Here is a 27,833-nt window from a genome sequence, read left to right on the forward strand (position 1 = left end):
TAATGGGGAACGAGTGCCCCTATCCAGAGTAAAATAATCTGAAATGAATCCATTTGTTTGTACCGCCGCTACCGGGTGTCTATAAAGTAGCTTAATCCATCCAATAAAAGTCTGATCATTCACTACTGACCCCATGATATTAATGAGCCGCCTAATGTTATCAGAAGAGCTATGGCTATGAATAAACTCCACCTGATCTATATGTATAAGAGATGTCATAACTCTACTTAATCAGTTGGCCAGAAGATTTGACAATTTTTACATCTAACTGGATCAGAGAAATTGGACGGTAACTCTTACACTCGCTTGGATCTTTGTCCTTTTTGAGAATCAGACTGATCCGGGCTTGTGTCATGGTTGGCAGAAGCTTTCCATTCTTTAATGATTCCTTATAAACTTCTAACAAAAGTGGAGCCAGTTCTGTGGCATAAGATTTAAAACTTCAGCGGCAAAACCGTCTTGCCCTGGAGCCTTGCCTGTAGGTAAGGCCTTAACTACTTCACCAATCTCCTCCAAGATTATCTCAGAATCAAAATGATTCTCAGCAGTCAGTTTAGGGAGATCTAATGGTTCCACAAAATTTCTAATATCTTCATCTGTAGATGAAGACGTGGAGCTATAGAGATCAAGACATAATTATTTAAAGCATTATTAATATCAATGGCGAAGGTAAACATTTCACCAACAGCAGATTTCACTGAGGGAATGGTAAAAAAAACTCTCTCTGCTTTATACATCTAGCCAGAAGTTTTCCTGCTTTGTCCCCTGATTCAAAGTATGACTGTCCTGAATAGCTCCAAAAAGATTTAAAAAAAGCACAATAAAAAATTACATCACTTATTGACTTATATTCCTCACAGCAAAAACTCAGAAATGGACCACAGAAATGCTAGTTTAATGCTAGTGCTTCTTCACTTTACTGGTTCTTCTTCCACTTTGTTGGTTCTTAGGTTTTAGAAGGTTGTATAAGTTGCGTAAAGTTTATACAAAATTAGTAGAGGACTTTAATACTTTCGGAATTATTTTACCAATTTGCTCAGAAAATGTTAATTATAAAAAAAATGACTAAATAAATGACATTGCAGCTGAATGCAAAACTAAATCCACAAACTGAGTCAGAATCAATTCAGATAAAGTTCACAAGGGCTAATGTTACATTCAATATAATGGGATGGATAATTATAATGATGATTGCAATAAATGTTTCAGTAAGTGGAAAAAGCTTTATCATGTGACTAATATCACTAAAAAAATAAATAAATTATTTACATTTCTTGTTGCACTTAAATCTGTTTTGTATACTATTCTGATGATAGTTGAAATTTTGTAATATGGCACTTTTTGTACCACTGTCTCCCTAAGATGATTCACTGATGTTCTTCCTCTTTTGTAAGTCACTTTGGATAAAAGCGTCTGCCAAATTAATAAATGTAAATGTATCACAGTGTAATATCATGTATCAAAGTCAAAACAAATCAAAAACACATTGGGCCCTATCTTGCACCCGGCGCAAATGACTTTGTACACTGACGCATGTATAATTCCTATTTTGCACCCGCGCAAAGCGGGTTTTTCCCTCCACAGACGCACGTCGGTAAACTAGCAAATGAACTTGCGCTCCCTGGGCCGGTCGGCGCAAACATTCCCTAGTGCTATTTTGCAGTTCCAGAAAACAATTCCGCCACTGACCAGAAAAAACCTAGTCTAAAGTCAGTGGCGCGTTGCGCGTTGTTCATAATGCTATTTTAAGCGCGCATGCTTGGCCATAATGTAGCGGGTGCACAACGCGCATACACTTTGATTCTCTCATCAACACAGATGCAGCACTTTTTATTTTTGCAAATCATACATTATAACAAGGAAAAATATTAACACATGAGGGAAATCATTGTGGTGTCCATGAAGATGTAAAAAAATGTAGGCCTAAATCTAGCTTACACAGTTACCCAAATTTTTCAGGCTAATTGTAGCCAATGACTGATCAGACCTGTTTGCCCAATAGTGGCAAGACATATATGTATATAAGGACATCTGACAAATTAGTTTGTCTTTTTTCTATTGCACAGTGAGATGGAGTATGTCTTGGGACAGAGAATTAGATGCCGGAAGGAGAGGGTCTACCGGCCCAGACAGACCTCTCTCCCTCAGTGAGGAGGAATGTATGCGTAAGTTACGCCTGACCCGCCAGGCTGTGACAGACATCTGCCATCTCCTGGCAGATGAGCTGGGGACTGATGCACCCTGTCCCTATGCCTGCCCCGTTGCAGTGAGAGTTACAGCGGCATTACATTTCTATGCATCTGGGTCGTTCCAGCACCCCCTTAGCTCCATTGGAGGCATTTCACAATCTGCCATAAGTTCGGCTATACATGCAGTTACATCAGGTCTAGTCCGACATGCTGGGGAATACATCCAATTCCCCGTCACACCTGACAGCCAGGAAAGAGCGAAGCATGGGTTTTCTGCAAAGTATGGGTTCCCTGGTGTCCTTGGTGTTATAGACTGCACCCATGTGCAGCTACGTGCCCCATCAGAAAACGCACTTGTATACGTCAACCGCAAGGGAACCTATTAATCAACATACAAGTCGTTTGCGATGCTAATAGTAAAATCACCGATGTCTTTGCGAATTATCCAGGCTCGAGCCACGACTCATTTATACTAGCAAACTCTGCCATTCCTGCCATCTTCGAGGGGAATCCCCCGTTGGATGGGTGGCTATTAGGGGACAACGGGTATCCGTTAAAGACATGGCTGATGACACCATTTTTGATGCCAGCAACAATGAGTGAAATACGGTTTAATCGAAAACACACACAAACACGCTGTGTAATTGAACGAACGTTCGGCATACTGAAAATGCGCATCAGGTGTTTGGATAGGTCAGGAGGCACTTTACAGCACAGTCCTCAAAAAGTTGCAGCATTCTTTGTGGCATGTTGTGTTCTACACAACATTTCCATAAATCAAGGTTGTGTTGTTGACATAGATGAGGAAACATTAGAGGACTTAAGGAGACGTGATGGTGAACTGCATGTGCCGATGCCACTTAACCCAAATGCCACAGCAGCAGCACGGGACAGGAGAGCTTATTTGGCAGAAGAGCTGCTGCGTCATCTATAGTGAGGTAAAGCAAATTAATCTCGGTCTAATGTTAGACTACATTTCAAAAATATAACCATGCATATATTCGTGATTCAGAGAGAACGAGTCTAAAACATCCGAAAGAATTTATTTGTGACATTTCTTTATTTACATTTGTCAAAATGATAAATCAATATCAAACAGTAATTGATAAATTTTTTTTTAAAAAAATAAAATAAAATACAAACGGAAAAATAGGTTGAAAAGATTTAAACAGAATAAATTTAATTATTTTTCAATCCGCCATGCAACATGCGCACCTGGGCTGCGTTCAGCGCCGACAAAACGTTGCACAACGTTTTTTAAACAGAAACGGTGATGCGTTGAACGCACTGTTCTGATGACGCAAGAGTTGCAACTATGGCAGCTGAGAAGGCCATTCTTTGTGTTCTTTGTGAAGAATTTTCGGAGCCTGATGAAGTCGGTATAAATATGTGATTAATACTGCAAAATATGCCCCATGTTACAGTTACTGCACTTGCCGCCCAGAACACGAGAGAACTTCCCAATCGAGTGAAGGGATTTGTGGAAACTGTGGTTCCTAATTATTGTGATACAACATTTGCCTCGCATTTTAGGATGAAAAGACAAACATTTCAGGTGAATGATAATCCACTTCTTACCTCCGAGAGAAGTTATGATCTGTATGACCTTGTTTTGTTATTGCTTATCATTATTGCTGATCACTGTTGTTTTGCTATATTACTGTAATATTTACCATAATATAATCAGAGGAGTATAGAAAAGTTTATGAAATGGTCACTTCACAATTCAATAGCAAAATATATAGAGATGTGTAGCGTTTAATCAGTGTTTAGCAAACCCTCCTAAGGAAAGGACCACAAGACCTTGCAATTACAAAATATTTTGACAGACTTAAAGTTCCAGATCTATACCTGTGATTTTATTATTTCAGTTATATTGCCTGTAATATAAGTAAACATGTGCAAACAAAATACTTGCTCTTAATGAATTTATTTTGCTGTTAAGTACATTTACTTACAAATTCCACTGTATAAAGCAATATGTGCATCAGTGTGTATACAACAGTCATAGCAAGATTTGTCTCATCTTATTTACAGCATCATAGGGATGTAGAAACTTCTAATATAAATGCTGCATATACTTTTCTACAGGCTCTCTGTGAGAAAGTTGGTCTTTTCCTTGTAAACAGAACCTTGGACATCCCCAAAAAATTGCTGTGCTCTATTTGGTTGTTGGCAACCCAAGAGAGCTTCAAGGGTGTTGCAGACCGGTTTGATATGTCAAAAGGAACCCTTCATTATATTTTTTCGGATATTTGCACGGTCCTTTGTACACTGAGTAACCAATACATTCAATGGCCCAGAGAGGATGAGTTTGCAAACCTGGCAAATGGCTTTCAGGACAAAACTGGCTTTCCTGGAGTCATTGGAGCAATCGATGGCACACACATTCCCATCCTAGCACCCACATTCCATAGAAACAGTTACATAAACCGGAAAGGACATGCAAGTATTCAACTCCAAGCAGTGTGTACATCACAGATGAGGTTCCTGGATGTGTACACTGGTTGGCCAGGGTCTGTGCACGATGCTAGAGTGTTTCGAAACTGCCCATTAAATAGCCATCTCTAGGATGTGATGAGAAGTGACTACCACCTGCTTGGAGACTCTGCATACCCACTCAGCACATCTCTCATTACACCATACAGAGATAATGGGCACTTGTCCCAAAGACAGAAAAAATTTAACACAGTCCACAGCTCCACCAGAGTTGTGATAGAAAGGGCATTTGGCCTTCTAAAGGGGAAATGGAGACAACTAAAATACTTGCCCATGGGAGACCTTAAAAAAGTCCCAGTGGTTATCACAGCTGCGTGTGTTTTACACAATTTCCTCTTGAGGGAGGAAGGCCACCAAATGGAGGATTGTGAAGAAGTGGATGGCGACAATGATTGTGAAGCAGGATACCCTGAAAATACTTCAGGTCAAAGAAAAAGGGATGAACTTGCTTTATTTTTGGTGGAAGATGATTAAAGTTTATGTTTAACTCATTCTTATTGTGTACACCTAAGTTTTCAGAAGTTTTTGTTTCATAACAGAATGGAAGTAAAATAATGAATAAAAAGCCACAAATGTGAGGTGATCAATATTGCATTTATATCTCTCAGCATATATACTGTACATCATGTAATTAAACAAACAAAATAGAACCTAACCATCAGCAGAATGTAGCAAAAGGAGAAAACCCAAATTGCTATTTCTTCGTCAAAGCAGAAACAAAATCTTTTAGGATGTTGTTACGTTCACTTGCCACTTCCACTGCTTGTTTTTGCAGGCTTATGACTTCTGACATCTGCCTCCTTTGCTCACTGACATACTGTTCAAACCACTCTGGTGCTTCAGACTTGCGCTTTCTCCTTTTGCTACAATCTGCTGATGCCTTAGGTTGTGAATTTGATGATTGTGAATTTGATGATCCTGAAGAAGCCTCTATGTGGAAAAAAAAAAAAAGTTTAAACTTGGTGGCCTTAAAATGGTAATGATGAAGGCAGCAAACATCACTTGCCTCTAACAAATACATTTTTTGGTTCTCACATGGACACATCTCTACATTTGAGTCATGTACCAACAAAGCTTCTTTAAACATCCAGTTAACCCAGATTCTAATTACCTGAGCCACACAATAGACATCCTTTAAATAAAGCTGTTAGCAACCCTACCAAGTTATGGAGTAAAAATAGATGCCAACATTGGAGCTACTATGTATCCAACATGGATGCTAATGTGAGACCATCACAGAGTGATTTAATTAAAACCTACAATTAACATCCAATAATGTTTACATAATAATATATTTAGTAAATCATGAATAACATTTTCTTTGAATCTGGTGTGCTAATTCAGGTTGATGTGGCACAAAAAAAAATTAACATGGAAAAGATAATCACCAGCAAAAGATGACATGACCAGGACCGGCTCCACACTGGGATCATCAGCCAGGAGGTCCTCCATTGATGAGAAAAAGACCCAGCTGCTGGCACCACTCCCAGTCTTCTTCTTACTGTCCACTATTGTTTTGTATCTATTAAGAGAAACCCAGAAATAGCAAATGTCTTCAAGTGGCCATACTCCCAAAATAATGCAAATGCCAGTATCAAAACAAACCTGTGTTTTAACTGTCTGAACTTAATGTCACATTCCTCTGCTCCAAAGTCATATCCTTTTGCCTGCATTTGTGTAGCTACCTTTTTCCACACTTCTACTTTCTTTAACACAGGAGATTGAAAATCTTCAGCCATTTGCTTTGCCAGAGAAATTAAAAGCAATGTTGCATTGTGCGTCCATGGCTTTGAATCTAAAGCACACATTTAAATAGATAAGTAACAGACAATATACCATTAGAAAAGATGTGCAAGCAATGAACTTAATGTACTTTTTGGCATGTGTTGGGGGTCTGACACTGATGCCCACTTTGGAGCACAGGCAGGTGATGGTCCAGCAACAGACAAATTAAGTGGTGTAGTATCTGGAGGCAAATGCAGTGGTGCAGGAGCCAACTTCTGTGGTGCAGGAGCCATAATTTGTGGTGCAGGAGCCAACTTCTGTGGTGCAGCAGGAATGTGTAGGCCCAGTGGAAGTTGACTAGACCCATTTGATGCACTAGCCTGTCCCAAAGGGATTGCTGAAACTGAAATGGAAGCACACATCTTACCTAATTCAGACTAAAACATCTATTTAGCCTCACATACTGACTTGATTTGTAGTTCATACTGTTTTAATACCCTGTATTTTCTTTCTCATTTTTAGGAAAAGCACTTAATTACCATTGTTTATTTCTATACCAAATGTCATACACTTGCAATGAAGCTAATAATATAGCCTAAACAACTACATCATTATGTTGATATCCTATATTTTACAATAAAACTTACGACAAACATGTCTTCTAATATCCTCAGTTGATGCGTAAACCGAGCTGCATCGAACACATTTGTAAAATACTTTATTTGAACCCATTGTGTGAGTTCACTTTAATTCCGCGTGCTTTATATACATGTTGCTGCTGATTGGACTGCAGTTCTGACACACCCACCAAACAAGAGAAAACGCATCTCAAACCCCGTTGCACACCGGTGCACCTGAGACTCGTAGTGACGGATTAATTGACAGCTGCTGTCAAACTCCATGTTATTATTATTCCTCACACGGTCGCAAGACGACATGTACATGAATCTGGCGTGGTGAGCTGGAACCTGCTTACGTCAGCTGTCACCGCTTACGTCACGAAGTACCGCAACAGCCAATAGGAACATTCAACTGCAGTAGCCACCGTTCAACCTGAAGAGGGCAGCACTCAGACGTTTTTACACCATATATTGTAGAATTAAAACACTTTATACACAAATGTCAAAAAATTACTTGAATCAATGACCAGTACTAATAAAGCCCCATGCTTACAGATCATTAACTAAAAAAAGTTGGTTTAGGGTTTAGTTACCCTTTAAACTTGCGTCGGGCGCAAGAGTCATTTATCCCGCCGGTAAAATAGCAACAGCGCCCAAGACCCTCCCACAAAGTTACTTGCGCTTCGCGCTTGATACTTGCGTTTCAGATCGTTAAAATAGGGCCCATTATGAAGAATGACCTTTAATAGTGACATCAGACAACATGTAAACACGCAGATGGCAAGATATAGAAATAATCCCAAAAAATTATTATTAATCTAATTTTCATTAAAATGCTTTCACATTTTACACTTATCTGGGACATTTGTAGATCTATTTGTGATCACAGAGGCAAGTGTTGCTAAAGATGCAACATCCAGTGAGTGTCGTGGAATATTGAAGATCCTTTTCCTCTCAGTAAGAAAACTCTCCAGCGTTCCAGATGTCAAAGGTATGGTTTCTCTGATGTGTTTTCAGGTTTTGTGACTGAGTGTAACTCTTTCCACAGTGTGAGCACTTGTATGGTTTCTCTCCAGTATGAATTCTTTGGTGCTGTTTTAAGCTGTTGGCTGTAATAAAGGACTTCCCACATTCAAAGCACATATGAGCCGCCACACCGGTATGAATTTTCTGGTGCTGTTTCAAATAGGACACGCGTGCAAAACTCTTTCCACAAAATGAACACTTGTAAGGCTTCTCAGATGTTGTTTTAGGTACTGTGCAAGAACGAATGTTTTCCCACACTTATCACATTCAAATAACTTTTCTCCAGAGTGATAAAAGAGATGTTTCTTGAAATTGCCTGCATCTGCAAAACTTTTCCCACACTGATGGCACGTGTAAGGTTTCTCTCCAGTATGAATTCTCATGTGCCTATTAAGTTTGCTTTTACATATGAAACTCTTTCCACACTGAGAGCAGGTGAAAGATTTCTTGGTTGCTCTTTTTTGAGGATTATTTGGTGAGAAATTGTTTTCAGTGTTTGAGCCACTCAAAGATTTTATTCCACTTATAAAATCATGCTGTTTGTCCTCCAATACATGCAGTTCTTCACATTCTTTCACTTCCATCAGCTCTACAATAAACACAATAAATTCAAAAGGATTGTACAATCAATATTATACATGATTTGTTACTGGTGTATTATTATTATGATGCAGTGCTTAAGTAGGTGCAATACTGTTTATTGTCCGTTGTTTTTCTTTGTTCTTGTTGTTTTTATCTCTCATATTAATAGTTTTTAAATTATATATATTTTAAGATATGGGTTGTGTTGCTGCTGCAACATCTGAATTTCCCCCTACAATAAATGTATCAATCAATCAATAAATAAATAAACTTCTGACCCACTGGAATTGTGATATAGTCAATTAAAAGTGAAACAATCAGTCTGTAAAAACTGTTGGAAAAATTACTTATAATGTACAGATTGTGCTGTTTCAGAAGGCAATCAGTACTTTTATTCATCAAAGTGGCATTCAACTGATCACAATGTATAGTCAAAGTATTTTTATCAAATCTAGACAGGCCCTATTTCTAGCAGCAATCACTCCAACACCTCATCCTTGAGTAATCATGCTACGTTCATAAAAAACCCATTTGTGCGTTATTACGCGACGGATCAGAATCTGCTGTTGCTGGTTCGAAACAAATGATGCGCCGAAGCCTCCGTTAATTAAAAAATTTCACCTCAGAAATAGTATCATGGCTTGTGCTGTTTCTAACAAGTTATTGGATAATCAAGGATGGATGTGTATGTGTGCGAGAGAGACGGGAGGTGTGCGATCAACTGTTGCCACTCCCAAGCAGAGATGCTGTCAGCTTTCTGAAGATCAGCTTTCTCAAGTGGAAAAATAGCTTCCAAGCAGTGGTATTTCCCCCTATTTCACGGTAGCCGGTGCGCAAGAGTCGATCACTATAGAAACCGCAATGTCCGTCGCTGATTTAAACAGCATGCATTGTGTAATTAATCAGTCTGACAGGCTCATATTAGACACAAAAATTATCTTTTGCCACCATCTAACATATGTAATGTAAAAAAAAAGACAAACACTTTTTCTTAACAAATCTGCACTGCTCTTAAAATTAGTTTAGAATGGCACAAGCGGAGTGATACACACAGTGAAGCGTCCAAGTGATATAAGACCATTAGTGCTTATGGAATGTCGCTCGTCCACTCAGATTTGAGGACCAGAACTAACTGTTGTGTGTGTATATGTATATATATATATATATATATATTTTACATATATCGTCATATTGCCAGCACTAGATTCAGAATGAAAGTCACACATGTTTAGAATAACAAGATTGTCAGTACATGCACCTTTTTAAAAGACAACTGAGCACTAAAACTAAAATAAAAACAGCAGGGAAATTTTTAGTTTGACATGCGAGTGATAAAACTGTCTTACTTGTATCAAACTTCAGACATAACAGAGGCTTGTCATTAAAATGTAACACAACATTAAAGAAAGAAACATACCTGCAGGAATCAAATCAACATCTTCATCAGTCTGTTGTTCTTCTGTTGTGTTTTCTTCTTTTATCTCCTGCTTCACTTCAATCTTCACAGGTGTCTGCAGCATCTGCTGTTCTCCAGCATGAATCACATCCACCTGCTCTCTCATGATGAACATCTGAACACACAAACATCATCAATATAATGGACTGACATTCATCAAACTCAAAAACATTATTATATAATTAAACAAAATAATAGATCTGTTCTTTCAGAAATGCTATAAATATAAATGTGTGTTTGTTTTTTTCTTCCTGACTGCAGGAATATTAAAACAGGCTATATATAAAAATGGGAGAGAAATACTAGTTTTTGGGTGAACTTTACTATAAATTTTTCTGGCCATTTTGTCAACTTTAAACTGGTGAACATTGACATGAATTCATAAAAGGAAAGTTCAACCAAAATGAAAATTCTGTCAATACCTGCAAAACAGCATTTAAATGTAACTTTTAAAATTAGCTTATTAGGACATTTTTCAAATTTCAATACTCTGAATCCTGGCTGACAAGTCTGGAAACGGTCCGACTAGTAAATTATGTACATGTTTATATAAAATAGCAGGTCAGCTAATGAAAACTAAAGACTTACTCGTCTGAAATTGTATCCTCGGCTGGATCAAGTCTCTCTTCAAAATATTAACGTTCATTGGAGTCCCACACTTCTTCTAATGAAAATGTTAAATCTTACTTAATATCCAGAAGTTTCCTCACCTGTGTGTCCTTACAAACGTGCAGAAAAATGAATGAAATGTGTTTACATCAGACTTCACAGTCAGGGGGGCGTGTACATTTGCGTTGATCGTCTCAGCACATTAGCGTAAGAATGGCATGCTCTGCTGGTGCGTGGGATCACATTACAGATAATTAGACGAACCGGTAAAAAATGTACATCGCTTTGTTTCAAACAGATTGCATTGCAGGAGAATATTTGTTTTAAATTGGAATAGTTTTATTTAAAAGTAGACATTTTAAGCTTTCTTTAGACACATGTTTGTGTGATAAGTATTCACGAAGTTTCAGTTAATTTTTGTGACGTGTTTCTGAAATATGCTTGTGAACAGAGACTGCTGAAAGCTCACTCTTTTTATTTTACAAAAGCACAAGATTTTGTTGTTACTGTGAATGTACACAAATAAAAGAAGACCCTTTATAGTCTCTAATGATGTCTTCCACTTATCTGTATACCCAAAAATGATGGAGTATTTTAAGTTGTTTCTGCTGTAATGATGAAAATATCCAGCAGGATGCACCGGTGCGTCCGTCGACCCCAGAGGGTTAAACCAAATGAGAGAGGAGAGCCCAACCGAACCGAACGAGCCGGTATGTCCACTTTGTTTAAAAACAGTGGCAACAAAAAGTGGCAATGCAACTAACTAGGGCTGGGCTATACATCAAATACCCATAAAGATAACAAATTCAACAATAGCGTGAATACTCGTGATGATTTTAATGAGCATTTATTTGGCCATTAAGTTTTATAGATTGCATCAGTAGACTAATTTCACAATCCTTCAGGGCTGTAGAATTTATCAAAATATCAACAAAATGGAGATATGATAATTTATGAATATTTAACTGCCAAAGTCTGCGATTAAAGACAGATAAACTTGGTCTGTGTGCACTTCAGAATGAACTGGCGATGCATCTCAAACCCCACATATGTGAAAGATGTGGAAAAGATAAAAAGCTTGGCTACATTTCACCAGCCTCAATACCAACAGTGTGCGATGCAATATTTGCGCCACTGGCAACAAAACGGACTGGCTTGGAATCGCAAAGACGTGAGGCGGACCGGCAGATCACCGGTCCGGGCCGAGCATGCAGAAAATCGGCTAATTCCGGTCCCTGGCCGGTCGATCGGTGCATCTCTAGTGAAAATCTCATACCTTTGCAACCCTATTACAAATGTTTGTAGAATAGCACTATTCCACATCAGAAATATTGCTAAATTATGATACATGCTATCTGTTTCTGATGCTGAAAAACTAATTAATGCGTTCATGACCTCAAGATTAGATTATTGTAATGCATTACTGGGAGGATATCCAGCAAGATCAATAAATAAACTTCAATTGGTTCAAAATATAGCTGCCAGAGAGCTGACTAGAACTAAGAAATATGATCATATTAGCCCCAATTTATCATCGATACATTGGCTGCCTGTCAAACTTCAAATGAATTGTAAAATTCTGTTAACTACATACAAAGCTTTGAATGGTCTAGCTACACAGTACTTAAGTGACCTTCTGGTCCAGGTATTGGTATTATATTCATGCTGGCCCGCACAGTGAGCCTGGTTTCTCCCAAGGTTATTTTTCTCCACTAACCAACATCTTATGGAGTTTTGTGTTCCTTAACACAGTTGCCTTCAGCTTGCTCACTGGGGTTCTAAATAATTATTTAATTACTTCTTTTTATACCCAATTCACAATCGTATTTAATTATACTCAGGAACAGCTGCTGCTATAGTTACAATCAACATGAACTTGAGAAGTCACCGACATGCACAAAAACAGCAGCAGACTTGCAAAGTATGTGAGAGAAATATTCTGCACCTATTTTTCTCACCTGATTGAGAAGTGTCCTGGCAACACTATTGTAAAATTTAGATACAGTTCGACCAAACAAATTATAAACTGGGTTCACATTGTTTCTTTAACTGAGTATATAAATATAGAAGTTATATCAAATCATTAGTTGTTCAGTTAAGCCATAATCAGTTGAGACATGCTTTAATTATCATATTCATGATGCCAAGACATTGTATTTGCATTCTACCTAGTGTCAGCCCTTTATATTTGTTTTCTTCTCCCCTACTGTGCTCACATACTGTATTTTAATACATAAGAATTCCCAATAAACTGTTCTCATTTACATATTTTTCTGTTTCTGTTGTCAGACAACAGATTGAGATATGAAATAGTGACTGAAATGCTGCCCACTTGGCACAGAAGTCTGTTTTGCATTAAAGACAGTAAAATATTGAGTTGCCTATTATAAATTATATATATATAAATACAAAGACTACAGAGATTATCAAATTCATGAAGCCACACAGGTGAAATGTTCATGACAAATATCTGCGACAGTTCTCTGACGCATGGAATTTATGTCAGTGGCTGATATCGCTCACTGATTTCGTTCACTCACAGCCATTCACTATATAGGAAATAGTGAATGAGTGAACGAGTGGGCGATTTCAGACACAGCAAATATTTAAAAGTCTCCCCCGTCGCTGAGTTTTAACTGTGATGGAGGACTTCTGCACCGCGACTGGACAGGAGCGAGATGATGCACCTCCATTTTTTCCGCATCTGTTTTGAAAGCATCGTCACGTGGGTACGGCTACCTCGTTACCTAAGCAACACGCGCAGATAGGTTGGTTGTCTAATCGCGTGAATCTGATTTAATCACTTGCAATTAATAGTGCGGACAGTCTGCCTGAAGAGATCTGATTCGAGAAAAAAAATCGAATTTGCCTTCAGTCTGAACATAGAGGTGCCCATTTACACCACAACTAGGTTAAGTTGCATGTGCATAGGTGATGCAACCGACCCCATTAACTGTTTTGTTTTTTTCCCGTGCATGCGACCAGTAACAAAACCAGCTAAAACAACAAATAGTTTCAAAAACAACATGCACAGAAAAATCAATACAATCGCCAATAATAATGTAAAACACATTGAACACTTACAGAACTGACCGCCCAAACTTTCAGATCTTCTTCTTCTGGTGTTTTCTGTAAGTTTATTAAAACAACTTCCGGTGAATTTCCGCCTCCTGCTGGACTGGAGTGAATAAAACGCCGACATCTGATTCATCAGTCCTACTGTTGTTCAACTTAAAATCTGAAGTGACCAGACTTCTATTTTCCTTGACATTTCATAAATGTTTCTATAATTTGAAATCTTTCTCTAATAAAGCAGCACAAATTCAGACATCACTGGGAAACCAAAAAGTTAAAGAATAATTCACCCCAAAATGAAAATAATGTCATCATTGAATCACCCTCATGTTGTTCAAACCTGTTTGACTTTCTTCTGTTGAATACAAAAGACAAACGTTTAGCATTGCAACATATTTTCATAATATTAGTTCAATGTGTACTAAGTCATTATTTCCTCATTAATATAGTTGTACTCTTTAAGAAATGAATACTAATTTTGAACATATGTAGGCAATCATCAGCACGCACATTAAAATGAAGAACGAGACAGGGGACTGTGATGCGGTCCAGTAAGGCTCTTTATTGGATTATGCATGTGTAGTCCTCTCCAATTAAATCAACATGTAACACAAACTTAGTCTTCATCTTCAGAACACTATAAATTTCAATATAAACTCTTCAGCTTCACAATAAACATTTAATAAGACACGCCAGTCACTAGTCACTCGTGTCGTTCTCTCTCTCTCTCTTTGTGGCGGTGGCGTGGCCGTTTATATGCCGCTCTCTCCATGCTCACTGGAATTAGAGACAGGTGTTAGACATAATTTAGCTCAGGTGAAAGCGCCCTTACCGCTTTCTCTCCGGACAGATGCTTGACCAAACCCCTGCTGCCACATATCCCCACCGCCCGACTCAGCCATCCGGCCTGCCTACCTATCCACGCGTTGGTATCCTTCATGCGGTGGAGCCATTGGAGTGGGGTGTGATCCGAGCAGAGGGTGAAGACCCACCCCAGCGGGTAGTACCAGAGGGTGAGGACTGTCCACTTTATGGCCAGACACTCCTTCTCAACGGTGTTGTACTTTGTTTGTTGGCACTGCTTCATCCACTGGACCGGGTCTGGAGCCCCCTTTTTAGTGAGATCAGTAAGCGGACTGGTGACATCAGAATAATTAGGCACAAGCCTCCTGTAATAGCCAGCCAGCCCCAGGAACTGTCTCACCCCCTTTTTGGTCTTGGGACCTGGGCAGGTCACAATTGCTGCTGCCAATCATTGCAATAAATGATAATATCATCCAAGTAGGCAGCGGCATAAGCTGTATGAGGTCTGAGGACTGCCATGAGACGCTGAAACGTAGCCAGGGCCCCAAACAAACTGAATGGAAGTGTCACAAATTGGTGCAATCCAAACGCCATGGAGAAGGCTTTTTTTCACGGGAAATTGGTGTCAGGGGGATCTACCAATAACCCAGAACTGTACAGACCTGTCGCTCTTAGGAACTAGAACAACTGGACTGGACCAATCACTGTGGGATTCCTCTAGTAGCCCCATATCAAGCATCGATTCCAACTCTTCCCGTACTATTTTGTTTTTGTGCACTGGCAAGCAATAGGGATGGCTACGTACCACCACTCCCAGTTCAGTCTCAATGTGGTGCTGGATGAGGGTCGTATGACCCGGTAGAGGGGAGAACACATCTGCAAATTCTTGTTGCAACTCGGCAACTCCTGCGAGCTGATACGGTGAGAGGTGGTCTCCGCAAGTGAAGAGTGTTACGATTAGGTTTTGTGTTTACCTCCGGGCCGAGCTCTGCCCTCTCCAGAACTACCGTAGCCAATCTCACAGGGACAGCCTCCCTCCATAATTTCAGGAGGTTGAGGTGATATATTTGACCTCTATCAGTTCACTTTACCTCATAATCGAGTTCCCAGACTCATCGTGTGACCTTAAAGGGTCCTTGCCACTTGGCGAGTAATTTGGAGCTCGATGTGGGGAGTAATACGAATACCTTATCTCCAGGTGCAAATTCCCGCAGCCGAGTTGCCCTGTTATACAGCCGGCTCTGTTGTCCTTGAGCTGGGAGAAAATTCTCCTGTGTTAGTTGCCCCAGTGTGTGCAGTTTTGCTCTAAAATCAAGAATGTACTGAATTTCATTCTTGCTATTTGAAGGTCCCTCCTCCCAAGCTTTGCAGATGACGTCAAGCACCCCGCGCGGGCACCGCCCATACATCAGCTTGAATGCGAAAATCCTGTGGAGGCCTGAGGGACCTCTCGCACTGCGAATAACAGGGGGTCGAGCCATTTATCCCAATTTATAGCATCATTGTGCACGAACATACGAATCATGGTCTTAAGGGTTTTATTAAATCACTCCACCAGGGCATCTGTCTGCGGATGGTAAACGCTGGTGCAAATCGATTTAATACCAAATAGTTCATAAAGCTTTCCTAGTGTATATGACATAAAGGTTGTGTCCTGGTAGATGAGGATTTCTTTAGGAATCCCCACCCAGGAGATTATTTTGAAGAGTGCCTCTGCAACAATACGTGCTGATATGTTGCACAGAGACACTGCTTCCGGCTATCACGTTGCATAATCCACTAGGATTAACACAAAGCGATGTCCTCATGCTGACCACTCTAATGGTCCGACGAGGTCCATGCCAATTCTTTCGAAGGGGACCTCGATTAGCAGAAGGCGGCGCAATGGTGCTTCTGGGCTGGCCGGTGGGTTCTCCAGCTGACATTCATGGCACGCCACACACCACCTGCGGACATCGCCGCCAATGCCCGGCCAATAAAAACGGTCTATTAAGCGGTTCAGTGTTTTTCATTCCCCTAGGTCATCTGCCATCGGATTATAGTGAGCTGCCTGGAAAACCATTGCCCGGCGGCTCCATGGTATTAAGAACTGGATTGTATCTTCCTTTGTATGAGTGTCCTGCGTCACTCTATACAACCGCTCATTTATAATTGTAAAAAAGGGATATGAAAGTGCGATATTCAGGCGGAGTGGTTGACCATCAATCACACTTACTTGGTCAAAGGCATGCTTGAGGGTTTTGTCTCGCTACTGCTCCAGAGGGAAATCCCCTTCGGAAAATCCCCCGAAGGGAGGTACCGCAGCCTCTCCCCCCTCACGTCATCATGAATTGGAGCTGATGAAGATGGCCCCGGGTCCATCTCCCCTGCCAAAGCATCACACACTTCACATCATCACTTTTATGCAGGACCCATCTGCGCATATTCCCTTTAATACATTTTGAAATTCAGGCCAATTAGTCCCCAAGATCAGCAGATGGGTGAGGCTGGACTAACTGCAGCATCCACTCTATGCTTTGTTCCCTGAAATTTAATCACTAGGGTCACCATAGGGTATTTGTGAATATCCCCATGCACACACTTCACCCTCACCATTTTAGCTGTGCCCAATGAACCAAGCATTGGTGGATAGTGGTTTGATTACAACCGGTGTCCACTAATGCTTGGTGAGTACCACCGGTATGTGGTACGTTCTGGCTCGGTCGGGGGCATCTGCGAGAGAGCAGTGTGAGAGGGAAGGGGGAACACACAGGAGAGAGAGCGAGAGAGAAGAGGGCTCATGTGCTCAGGTACGCCACCAAATGTTCCTCCGCAAGCTGGACAGCTCCCTCCAGCAACACCGGCGGTGGCACTGGAGCCATTCCGCTGTCCCCTTTGGCAGTCGACGAATCAGCTGCTCCAGTACCACCTAGTCAATCACTCCCCCGACGTCATGATTCCCCACCAGCAGCCATTTCCAGCACGCTTCAAGGAATGGAACAGCTGTTGATATTGTTCCGGGCTATGACCCACCCGCTGCAGGATGTTTTTTTAAGTCATCATAGGCCAAGAGATTCACCGCCAGCAACTATTGGGCAGCAAGCTGGGCTTCCCCGAACAGTAGTGGGAGGAGCCTGGACACTGGTCACACGGCCAGCTCCAGATCTCCGCAGTCCGCTCAAACAAGTTGAGGAATGCCTCGGCATCATCTTCCGCTCCATCTTCTGGAGTGTGGGTGGTGGCAGGGGGCTGCGGTTGTCTGGGGTTACGGCCGGGGCTCTCTCCTGGCCGAGCAGGCTCTGGATAGCATGTCGGTCCTCTGCTAGAGCTCGCAGGATCTCGAAAAAGCGGTGGTCCTGGTCTTGGCACATCTCAAGCAGGGCTTGTTGGTGACTCTGATGCATGCCGGCGAGGGACTGAAGGATCTCGGCCAACTGGGAGGACTCCATGGGGTGTACATTTTCCCGGGTTCTGGCACCAGTGTGGAAAGGACGAGACAGGGGGCAGTGATGCAGTCCAGTAAGGCTCTTTATTTATTTGCCTTTTTATGCCGGTGCAGTCCTAACAGAGTTCTGAAGTGTGTGCAGTTGTAACGGGCTAAGCGTTGATCGATGTCCATAAGGATCTGATGAGGCTTCTGAAGTAGCAACACTGGAACAGTGTGAATGTGAAGATGAGGGCAATGCCTATTGCACATCTCGAAATATTCAGTCCCACCATGTGTAGGCATACAGTGCTGAGCGTGTAGATGAAGTGGAAAGGATTTTTGCAGACCTTTTGGCCAGATTTGTCTCTATCTGTGCCTGGGTGAGGTGATATTCAATCTGCAAGATGATTGTTTGTGCCAAGTCCATCGTGTCTGCCACAGCTTGTGCGCTGTGCTCGTAGCCAGTGGTATCATCCCTAGGATGTTGATCTGACCCATAGAAAAGTCCTCTGTTACCTCCTTGCAAAGGAGTGATTGGCAGGACAGGTCAGTCCTCCATAAGTGAAGGAATTAAAACAACAATCAATTGGTTTGATTAATATGTAGGTGGAAATCTTGAAATTTGGGTGGCAAGTTTGCTTGCAATTAGAAATAAAATAATTGATGTGTGACTAGCCATGCACATGTCCCATATACATTAGTGTTTTATATAATGTCACGTGTGCCATAATTCTGACTGTTTTATGGAAACAGGTTCGTAATGTCGTAAATGAGACAGGCTATGTGTATATGAGAGGCAGGCCAAATCTTCAGTGGATTAGTACTTTCGGAATCTAGGCCATTATTTTATTCCATGATGTGTAGTGATTGAGCCTAGCTAGTTTTACTGTCTGTACCAGGTCAAGATGTCATGAGAGTGTAGTGATGGAAGTGTGTGCTCTGTACGTTCATGTCTGGAACCTGTTTTAGAACAATTGGTGTTGCATAATTTGTTTCCGATGCTAAATCGTGAGGCCATATAGCTATTTTTGTTTCTGTAGTGATGTGAGGTGTAGATGGCACCTTTAGATTGCCTTCACACCCATCTCCTGCATGTACCAAACAATTATATTGTTATTTTACATGTGTTTGTTTGATGTTATCCAGGATTTGATTTACAATTTAGGGAGTTGTAATTAGACCTTTGAAACTTGTGATTTAGTAGGTCGTTTGATGTTTACAAAGAATGCACCTAATCTGATGGTTTCTGTGAGTCTTGAGAGGGGCATGCCCCTGATAGAACACAGTATTTTAAGTTCTTAAATCTAACTTGTGATTTAACTTTGCTGAAATGGAATGAGACCATTTTAACAGTAGCACTGATACCTCTAGAATGATACCACACATGTATGATCAGAAAACCTTTTGCATTACAGAACAGGGCAAGTCATACATTTTTGGTTACCCAAAAGTGACCTGAGGTGATAGAGGGGGCAGAAGTGAGTGAGATTTGTATTATTTAGTCCTTAATCAGTATGGTGTGTTGTCTCAGGTGGAGATGCTCTTCTGTGTGAGTTTCATGACGTTACCTCTGACAGAGCCTTTTGGGTGTAGACATTCTGGTGCTAGCCTTACACTTTTGACTCCAGGCAGTGTACAGAGGCCCTTTGTGGGACATCGTGATGACAAGTTTTTCCACGCCAAGCACCACTCACATTTACTTCAGATCTAGTTTATATAGAACATTTAAAAGCTGAAGAAATTAACAAAATCCTGGACATTTAAGGAAAAACCCATTACAATCCACAGAAAATATTTTGGCAAGGAAACACAAAACACACATTAAAATAAGAAAGACAATTTTAATGGCATCATACAGATATGAATTATAATTAAGAAAAAATTAAATAAGAAAGGGATGAACATAGACTTATAAACAACCTGTGCAACCTCAGTCAAAAATTAGCATATAAAAATGTGCCATCCTAGAACGTTAAGAATTGGTTCCCCCATAAAATTACCAAATTGGAACCATATACTAACATTAAGGGAAAATGCTGTCTGAACATAATTTTGTGTTATTTCTTATTTTTCACCATTTTGTGCCAATCAGTGCAATAATGGGAGTAAGCAATTCTTACATGTTATCAACTCTTCCATCACTATGTGCGCAAGTTTTTGTATGAAGTTTGGGATTGTGGCTTCATTCATTAAGCGTATGCCCACTGTAATTTGTTTATTGTGCACTTGGTTTAAGGTTTAAAGAAATATTCTGGGCTCAATACAACAGTAGGGCTGGGTGGCGAGACTTATTTACAAAATACCGGAATCGTATGATCTTCATGAAGTCTACTCTCAACAAGTGCTCTCTACAAATCTAAAAAGTGTATTAGACACAGCACTACCAATTTATTTTGATTCCCAAATAAATAACTCTGAAGGACCCTGCACACTTCACACAAATTTGAAGAACCAATGGGTTTGATGTCATTTCAAACTAAATCTGGCCAAAACCAATGTGTTTTTTGTTCGCGTCGGTGGTTGGTAACAGCTTGCCAGTGCAAAATTTCAAGAAAACTTCTTCCTGACTGCTAAAGATCTTACAGCCACTGGTCTCTGTCATTGGTAGGTGTGACATGGAGGTCCTACCTTAAGACTAAAATAATGTAACTAATTCCGAATACGTTGTTCAGTCAAAGATCAAATCAACAAACACAATGATATCCAAAGTTATGAGTGAGCTGGTAAAAAAAAAAGAATTACTTGGTTTTGAAAGTCTGCCTATCCTTAAGAATTAAAAGATGCTCTTTGAAAGGACGTACTTGCATTATTATGTTATTATATTATAATTATATTAGTGGCATAAAATGGTCTTAAAATTACAATAATATCGTTTATCGCAATTATTTCTAAGACAATATATATAATATATCGTACAACAGAAGTAGTTAACATGACAGGCCTATTTGCATGGTTTCTCTCCAGTATGAAATCTCTCATGTTTTTTCAGGGTTTTTGACTGAGTGAAACTCTTTCCACAGTGTGAGCACTTGTAAGGTTTCTCTCTGGTATGAATTATCTTGTGTGATTTCAAGCTTTCTGGCCAAGTGAAACATTTTCCACAATGTGAGCACTTGTAAGGTTTCTCTCCAGTATGAATTCTCTGATGCGTTTTCAAGCTTTGTGCCGCAGTGAAACTCTGTCCACAGTGTGAGCACTTGTATGGTTTCTCTCCAGTATGAATTCTCTCATGTAATTTCAAGCTTTGTAGCTGAGTGAAACTCTTTCCACAGTGTGAGCACTTGTATGGTTTCTCTCCACTATGAATTCTCTCATGTGTTTTCAGGTTTTGTGACCGAGAGAAACGCTTACCACAGTGTGAGCACTTGTATGGTTTCTCTCCAGTATGAATTCTCTCATGTGTTTTCAGGTGATGTGACAGAAAAAAAGTCTTTTCACAGTGTGAACACTTGTAAGGTTTCTCTCCGGTATGAATTATCTCATGTGATTTCAAGCTTTCTGGCCAAGTGAAACTCTTTTCACAGTGTGAGCACTTGTAAGGTTTCTCTCCGGTATGAATCCTCTCGTGTGTTTTCAAGCTTTGTGCCACAAAGAAACTCTTTCCACAGTGTGAGCACTTGTAAGGTTTCTCTCCAGTATGAATTATCTCATGTGTTTTCAAGCTTTGTGGTGCATTGAAACTCTTTCCACAGTGTGAGCACTTGTAAGGTTTCTCTCCGGTATGAATTATCTCATGTGTTTTCAAGCTTTGTGCCGCAGTAAATCTCTTTCCACAGTGCGAGCACTTGTATGGTTTCTCTCCAGTATGAATTCTCTTGTGTAATTTCAAGCTTTGTAGCTGAGTGAAACTCTTTCCACAGTGTGAGCACTTGTATGGTTTCTCTCCAGTATGAATTCTCTCATGTGTTTTCAGGTTTTCTGACCTAGCGAAAGTCTTTTCACAGTGTGAGCACTTGTAAGGTTTCTCTCCCGTATGAATTCTCTCATGTGATTTCAGGTGTTGTGACAGAGTGAAACTCTTTTCACAGTGTGAACACTTGTATGGTTTCACTCCAGTATGAATTCTCTCATGTGATTTCAAGCTTTCTGGCCAACTGAAACTCTTTCCACAATGTGAGCACTTGTAAGGTTTCTCTCCAGTATGAATTCTCTTGTGTAATTTCAAGCTTTGTGGTAAAGTGAAAGTCTTTCCACAGTGTGAGCACTTGTAAGGTTTCTCTCCAGTATGAATTCTCTTGTGTGTTTTCAGGTGTACTGACAGAGTGAAACTCTTTCCACACAGACGGCATGTGTAAGGCTTCTCTCCAGTGTGAACTCTACTGTGTATATCAAGGCGCCTTTTATTTGTAAAACATTTCTTGGCTGCTCTTCTTTGAGGATAAATTAGTGGAAAATTATTTTTAGTCTTTGAGCAACTCTTTTCCACTTCATTCAGTTCTTGACGTTCTTTCACTTCCATCAGCTCTGCAATGAACATAAGACAAAAATAAATTTAAGAGGAACAAATGTAAAAAGAAATCAAATTGAACCCCAACATAAACTATTAGAATAGACCAGATTAAATTTTTTATTTTATTTTTTATCTTCCCTGAGACTAACTATTTTGCCCCAACAATAGTCAGAAATTATTTATATATTATATAGCTCTCAGTCTAAACACACAGTTTTCAGATCTCTAGCTCTTTAAGACTTCAATGTAAATGGTCATTGTTATTATTTGCCAACATCAAGCAGCCCCTTGAATACACAGCCATATATGTACAGTTGAAGTCAGAAGATTACATACACATAGGCTGAAGTCAAAAAATAAATTGTTGACCTCCACAAGTCTGGTTCATACTTGGGAGCAATTTCCAAATGCTTGAAGTTACCACATTCATCTGTACAAACAATAATATGAAAGTATAAACACCATGGGACCATGCAGCCATCATGTCGTTCAGGAAGGAGACACATTCTGTCTCCTAAAAATTTAACTGTTGCCCATAATGACTATCGTTATGTTTGGAAGAAAAGGGTGAGGGTTGCAAGCCGAAGAACAGCATCCCAACCGTGAAGCGGGGTGGCAGCATTATGTTGTGGGGGTGCTTTGCTGCAGGAGGGACTGGGGCACGTCACAAAATAAATGGCATCATGAGGAATGAAAATTATGTGGATATATTGAAGCAAAATCTCAAGACATCAGTCATGAAGTTAAAGCTCGGTCGCAAATGGGTCTTCCAAATGGACAATGACCCCAAGCGTACCTCCAAAGTTGGCAAAATGGCTTAAGGACAACAAAGTCTAGGTATTGGAGTGGCCATGACAAAGCCCTGACCTCAATCTGAAAAGGTGTGTGTGTGAGCAAGGAGGCCTACAATCCTGACTCTGACTTTTGGCAACACACACACACACACACACACAGTCTTCTCTTTACCGTTGTACATAAAACTGGTGATGAGCAGGTAGAATTCAATGAAGCTGTCAGCGGAGGACATGTGAGGCGTCTATTTCTCAAACTAGAGACTCTGATGTACTAATCCTCGTTTAGTTGTACATCTGGCCTTCCACATCTCATTCTGTCTCTGTTAGAGCCAGAACCAATGACTGAATGATGAGTTTCTCAAGAAAAGCCGTTTCTTTTTTGAAACCACTTTATTTAACGAACCAAATAGTTTTCAGCTGTGTCTGATATAACGGCAAGTGATTTTCTAGTACCAAATTAGCAATTTAACATGATTACTCAAGGATAAGGTGTTGGAGTGATGGCTGCTGGAAATGGGGCCTGTCTAGGTTTGATAAAATATTACTTTTCAAATAGTGGTGGTGCTGTTTTTTACATCAGTGTAGCGTCTGGAGGAATCAATGAATGGAGAATCATGGACTCGGCTATTTTGGAGACAAAAGGACCTCTGTAAGATCATGGAAATGGTCTGTGTTAGTACGAGGAACTGTTGTCAGAGAGACAATCCAACTATTGACAGAGGATCCTCGTGATGCCCCCCCCCCACATGTGACATCCTCGTGTTACCATGTGAGGAACAACCATGTGGAACTTTGAATTAGAAATGTGTGTGCCTTTCCCATAAAGCCTAAAAGGGCTTATTTTTAATGAAAAGTGTTTTAATCCCTGTGTGCTCTGCATTTTGGTGTTAGATCAAAACTAGTAGAATGGTTTAACATGTGTGTAGTTTTAAACCCTGAGGCTTCATATTTAACAGCCCAAGAGTGTATATTCCTTTTAAGTGATACCAAACACATTTTTCTTGGTATCAAATTAAACCTTACGATGTGTCCTAACGGAATACACATATAAGATAACCGTAGAACTGTGTTCTGTTAGGTTTTTACCATCTTTTGAGTTGTTCAAAGCGAAGGTCTGACTAAATCATGAAGTATGCAAATGAGCCGTGACCGAACAAAGGGGCAATAAACCAAATTCCCGCCTGAAACTTCCACTCTTCTTATTGGTCGAGCCAATGAGAGGTGGGACACATTTTCTAAGGGCATAAATTGCACCAACAACGGACCTTCACCCTCTCTTCTCTTCGAACTCCTCTCTTCGAACTCTCTCTCTTCGAACTCTCTTCTCTTCGAACTCTCTCTTTGAACTCTTATCTTGAACTCTTATCTTCGAACTCCTTTGCTGCTTACTTCAACCCTCTTCTCCCGTACCTCTTCAAGCCATCTTACATCTCTCACTTCTTCTCCCGATCTTCTGCAACCCTCCGGAACACTCGCCAACTATTCAACAAGTATTCCTAAGACGCTTCGAACTTCTCGGAACAACCCTTCAATTCCTCTTCAAGTGAGTTTCAACTCCACGCTCTGGAAACACCGCACCGAAGTCCTCTGTCTCAAGAACGCCACGAGGACATGCAGTCTCGCTCAAGCAACACAAAGGTCTAGTGTGCAAGTATGATTTCACCTGAAATTCCAACGCGTTAAAGTGTGTAATTCCAGTTGCTGGCTCTTAAAGGGTTAATTGTTGTAATAAGTTTGCCATACCTCCAATAATTCTTCACTTTCCCTTACTGCATTTATTTCATTTATTTTATGCTTATTCTGTGTTATATGTATGTTTGTCAATTGCACTGATATATCATAGTGCCTTGTATTAAACTCAATTATATGCGTAATTGTCTGTGTGTGGGTTACAAAACAAAAGCCTCTTTAATGTGCGATTTTAAGCTACGAGCTGATATTATCAAAGTAAGTTAACGTGCTTTTGATGAGTGAGCTTATAACTAGGAATAACCCCTCTGGAGAATTGATCAAAAGTACCAAATAAAGTGGTTCGGCGGACGAACTGACTGGTTGCGGTAGCCTACGAGTCAATTTCATTGAGGTGTTATTAAAATTAATATAGCCTGTCTGCATATGATGTATATTCCTAATTAATCATAATTCGTTGTGTTTAATTATCTATATATATTTGAAGCAGACTCTTGGACTATATAAGCCCGTTTGGGGCGTTTTTACATGTATGGGTGTTCGGGTCACACTGTATGACTAATCATTGATTTCGATCAGTAATATTAATTGTACATTCCCCAAACCTGACCTGTTCACAACCTACATCAGTAATGTCCTGACTATACTTTTTTGATCAGTTGAATGCCACTTTGGTGAATTAAAGTACCAATTTCCTTCTGAAACAGCAAAATCTGTACAATATCCCAAACATTTGGCCACCAGTATATGAGGTCCCCCTTGTGTCACCAATCCAACGCCAACCCGCATCTCAGAATGACATTCTGAGATGCTATTCTTCTCACCACAATTGTACAGAGTGGTTATCTGAATTACCGTAGACTTTGTCAGATGGATGGGCAACTTTGAAGGGGTGAGGGCCAAATTTTTTTTCTAAATTCTACCAAGGGGATGGATCACAAATCCACAATATTCTACCAACAACTCACTCTCTGTCATGCCTCAGTGTGTATGTGTGATTCCCTGCATGCGGCAAAAAAGATCCCCCTAAATCTATTCACGATCTTGTGGCTTTAAAACAGTAGACAGTATTAAAAGGAAGAAACATACCTGAAGGAATAAAATCATCATCATCATCACTCTGTTGTTCCACTGCTCTGGTTTCTCCTCTCATATTCATCAGGTTCCTGCAGTCCAGCAGCTTCACTGAACACATCTTTACTGGTATCTGCAACATCTGCTGTTCATCATCATCATCACTCTGTTGTTCTTCTGTTGTGTTTTCTTGTTTTATCTCCTGCTGCTTCACTTCAATCTTCACTGGTGTCTGCAGCATCTGCTGTTCATCATCATCTTCATCAGTCTGTTGTTCTTCTGTTGTGATTTCCTCTTTTATCTCCTGTTTCACTTCAATCTTCACTGGTGTCTGCAGCATCTGCTGTTCATCATCATCATCATCATCATCTTCATCAGTCTGTTGTTCTTCTGTTGTGTTTTCTTCTTTTATCTCCTCCTGCTTCACTTCAATCTTCACTGGTGTCTGCAGCATCTGCTGTTCATCATCATCTTCATCATCATTCTGTGGTTCTTCTGTTGTGTTTTCTTCTTTTATCTCCTCCTGTTTCACTTCAATCTTCACTGGTGTCTGCAGCATCTGCTGTTCTCCAGCATGAATCACATCCACCTGCTCTCTCATGATGAACATCTGAACACAAAAAACATCATCATTATAATGGACTGACATTCATCAAACTCAAAAACATTATTATATGATTATACATCTCAGTAAAACAAAATAACTTGAGATGGTACAATTGGTTAGTTTGCTACTGCTAACTACAGAAATGTCCTTAAGTGTGGTTTTATGCAGCAGATGAGCCACAGGATGCTGGAATTTTGAGATCTTCCCATTTCTTTCATAGAGAAAGGATTGTTTTCTTTTTACATCGTGTGAGGTGAACTGCAGGTCTGTAAATTTCACAAGTCCTGCTTCGTTCTGTAGCAGTTGAAATTAAGTAGATGCACATTGGTTGATGTTAAGTCAGACATTTCACTGCCATTGTTCTGGCATTTCAAGTTTTATGATCTAAAGGTCATGGTGTGTGGACTTAAGGCCTTTTTTTTGGATATTTTCGTGAAGGCACTTTCTGTCTGCTAGCATGTTTAACTTTATATTATATTAATACAGTTGAATGTGTTAAAGGTGTAATAAAAGTTTTACTCCTAAAGAAATTTTGAAACATGTATAAAATCATGACCACTCACATTAAGATGAGGACTCTAGTCATATCAGTGACCTTATAAAATCTGTTTTATTCTACATGGGGGAGGGGTGCTCTCATGGGTGCTCCATTTTATAATCACATGGCAAGCTGAATTACTACTCGTTTAATCTCCATAACTGTCTTAATATTGGACACAATCACTCTTGGGTTAAATTACACATGGCTGATTGTGAATAGTGAATTACTACAATGGCATCTGTAACTGAAAATTGATTATTTTGAATTATGCAGCATCCACACCACTAGGTGTCGCTGTATGTCCAAGATGACAAGCAAAAAGTTACTGAGTGCACCTTTAATTACCACCTTACCTGCAGATAACCAGGGTTGATGTTCGATTCTTGGCCAAAAATGTATTTTATTTAGGTGAATCAATGTTATATAAACAAAACCTGTTGTATTTTTCCTTGGGTTTTTAAAATCCCATGTGTCGGGAATCCCATGCACAAGTCAGTGTTGCCCTGGAACTGGAGCATATCATCCAATCATCCCTGGAAGGCGGGCGCTGATTGGCCCCACATGCGAACAATCAGCTGGAGAGGAATTAAACGCCAATGGAAGAGGAAGACTTTTAGCCACAACTCCAGAGAATGCCACTAACCATCTTCTCCATCTCATTAAATCCCAGGGTCAAGCGATGAGTGA

General features: G+C 40.1%; 2 protein-coding genes and 1 pseudogene across 4 annotated transcripts in view; all 3 read right to left on the reverse strand.

Annotated features, from left to right (window-relative positions):
- Positions 1-5,041: 5,041 nt before the first annotated feature.
- Positions 5,042-7,851, reverse strand: LOC127625031 (uncharacterized). Its single transcript, XM_052100081.1, has 4 exons — positions 6,562-7,851; positions 6,294-6,483; positions 6,077-6,210; positions 5,042-5,618 (listed from the first exon to the last, which is right to left on the reverse strand). Exons 1-4 carry the CDS (start codon positions 6,833-6,835, stop codon positions 5,383-5,385), a joined length of 834 nt encoding a protein of 277 aa, XP_051956041.1. The 5' UTR covers positions 6,836-7,851; the 3' UTR covers positions 5,042-5,382.
- A 136-nt stretch (positions 7,852-7,987) lies between these two features.
- Positions 7,988-18,013, reverse strand: LOC127625517 (zinc finger protein with KRAB and SCAN domains 7-like; annotated as a pseudogene).
- A 1,882-nt stretch (positions 18,014-19,895) lies between these two features.
- Positions 19,896-27,833, reverse strand: part of LOC127624950 (zinc finger protein 160-like) — a 229,712-nt gene continuing 221,774 nt past the window's right edge. Inside the window, exons 2-3 of one of the 3 annotated variants that reach the window (XM_052099908.1) lie at positions 26,014-26,608; positions 19,896-22,455 (exon numbers count right to left, since the gene is read on the reverse strand). In XM_052099908.1, coding sequence (XP_051955868.1) covers positions 20,933-22,455; positions 26,014-26,608 — 2,118 coding nt within the window. In that variant the 3' untranslated portion in view covers positions 19,896-20,932. The remainder of the gene's footprint in view (positions 22,456-26,013; positions 26,609-27,833) is intronic. The other 2 variants (XM_052099905.1, XM_052099910.1) reach the window with 2 other exon arrangements.

The sequence above is a fragment of the Xyrauchen texanus genome, chromosome 31, assembly GCF_025860055.1.
Source record: "Xyrauchen texanus isolate HMW12.3.18 chromosome 31, RBS_HiC_50CHRs, whole genome shotgun sequence".
Classification (NCBI taxonomy): domain Eukaryota; kingdom Metazoa; phylum Chordata; class Actinopteri; order Cypriniformes; family Catostomidae; genus Xyrauchen; species Xyrauchen texanus.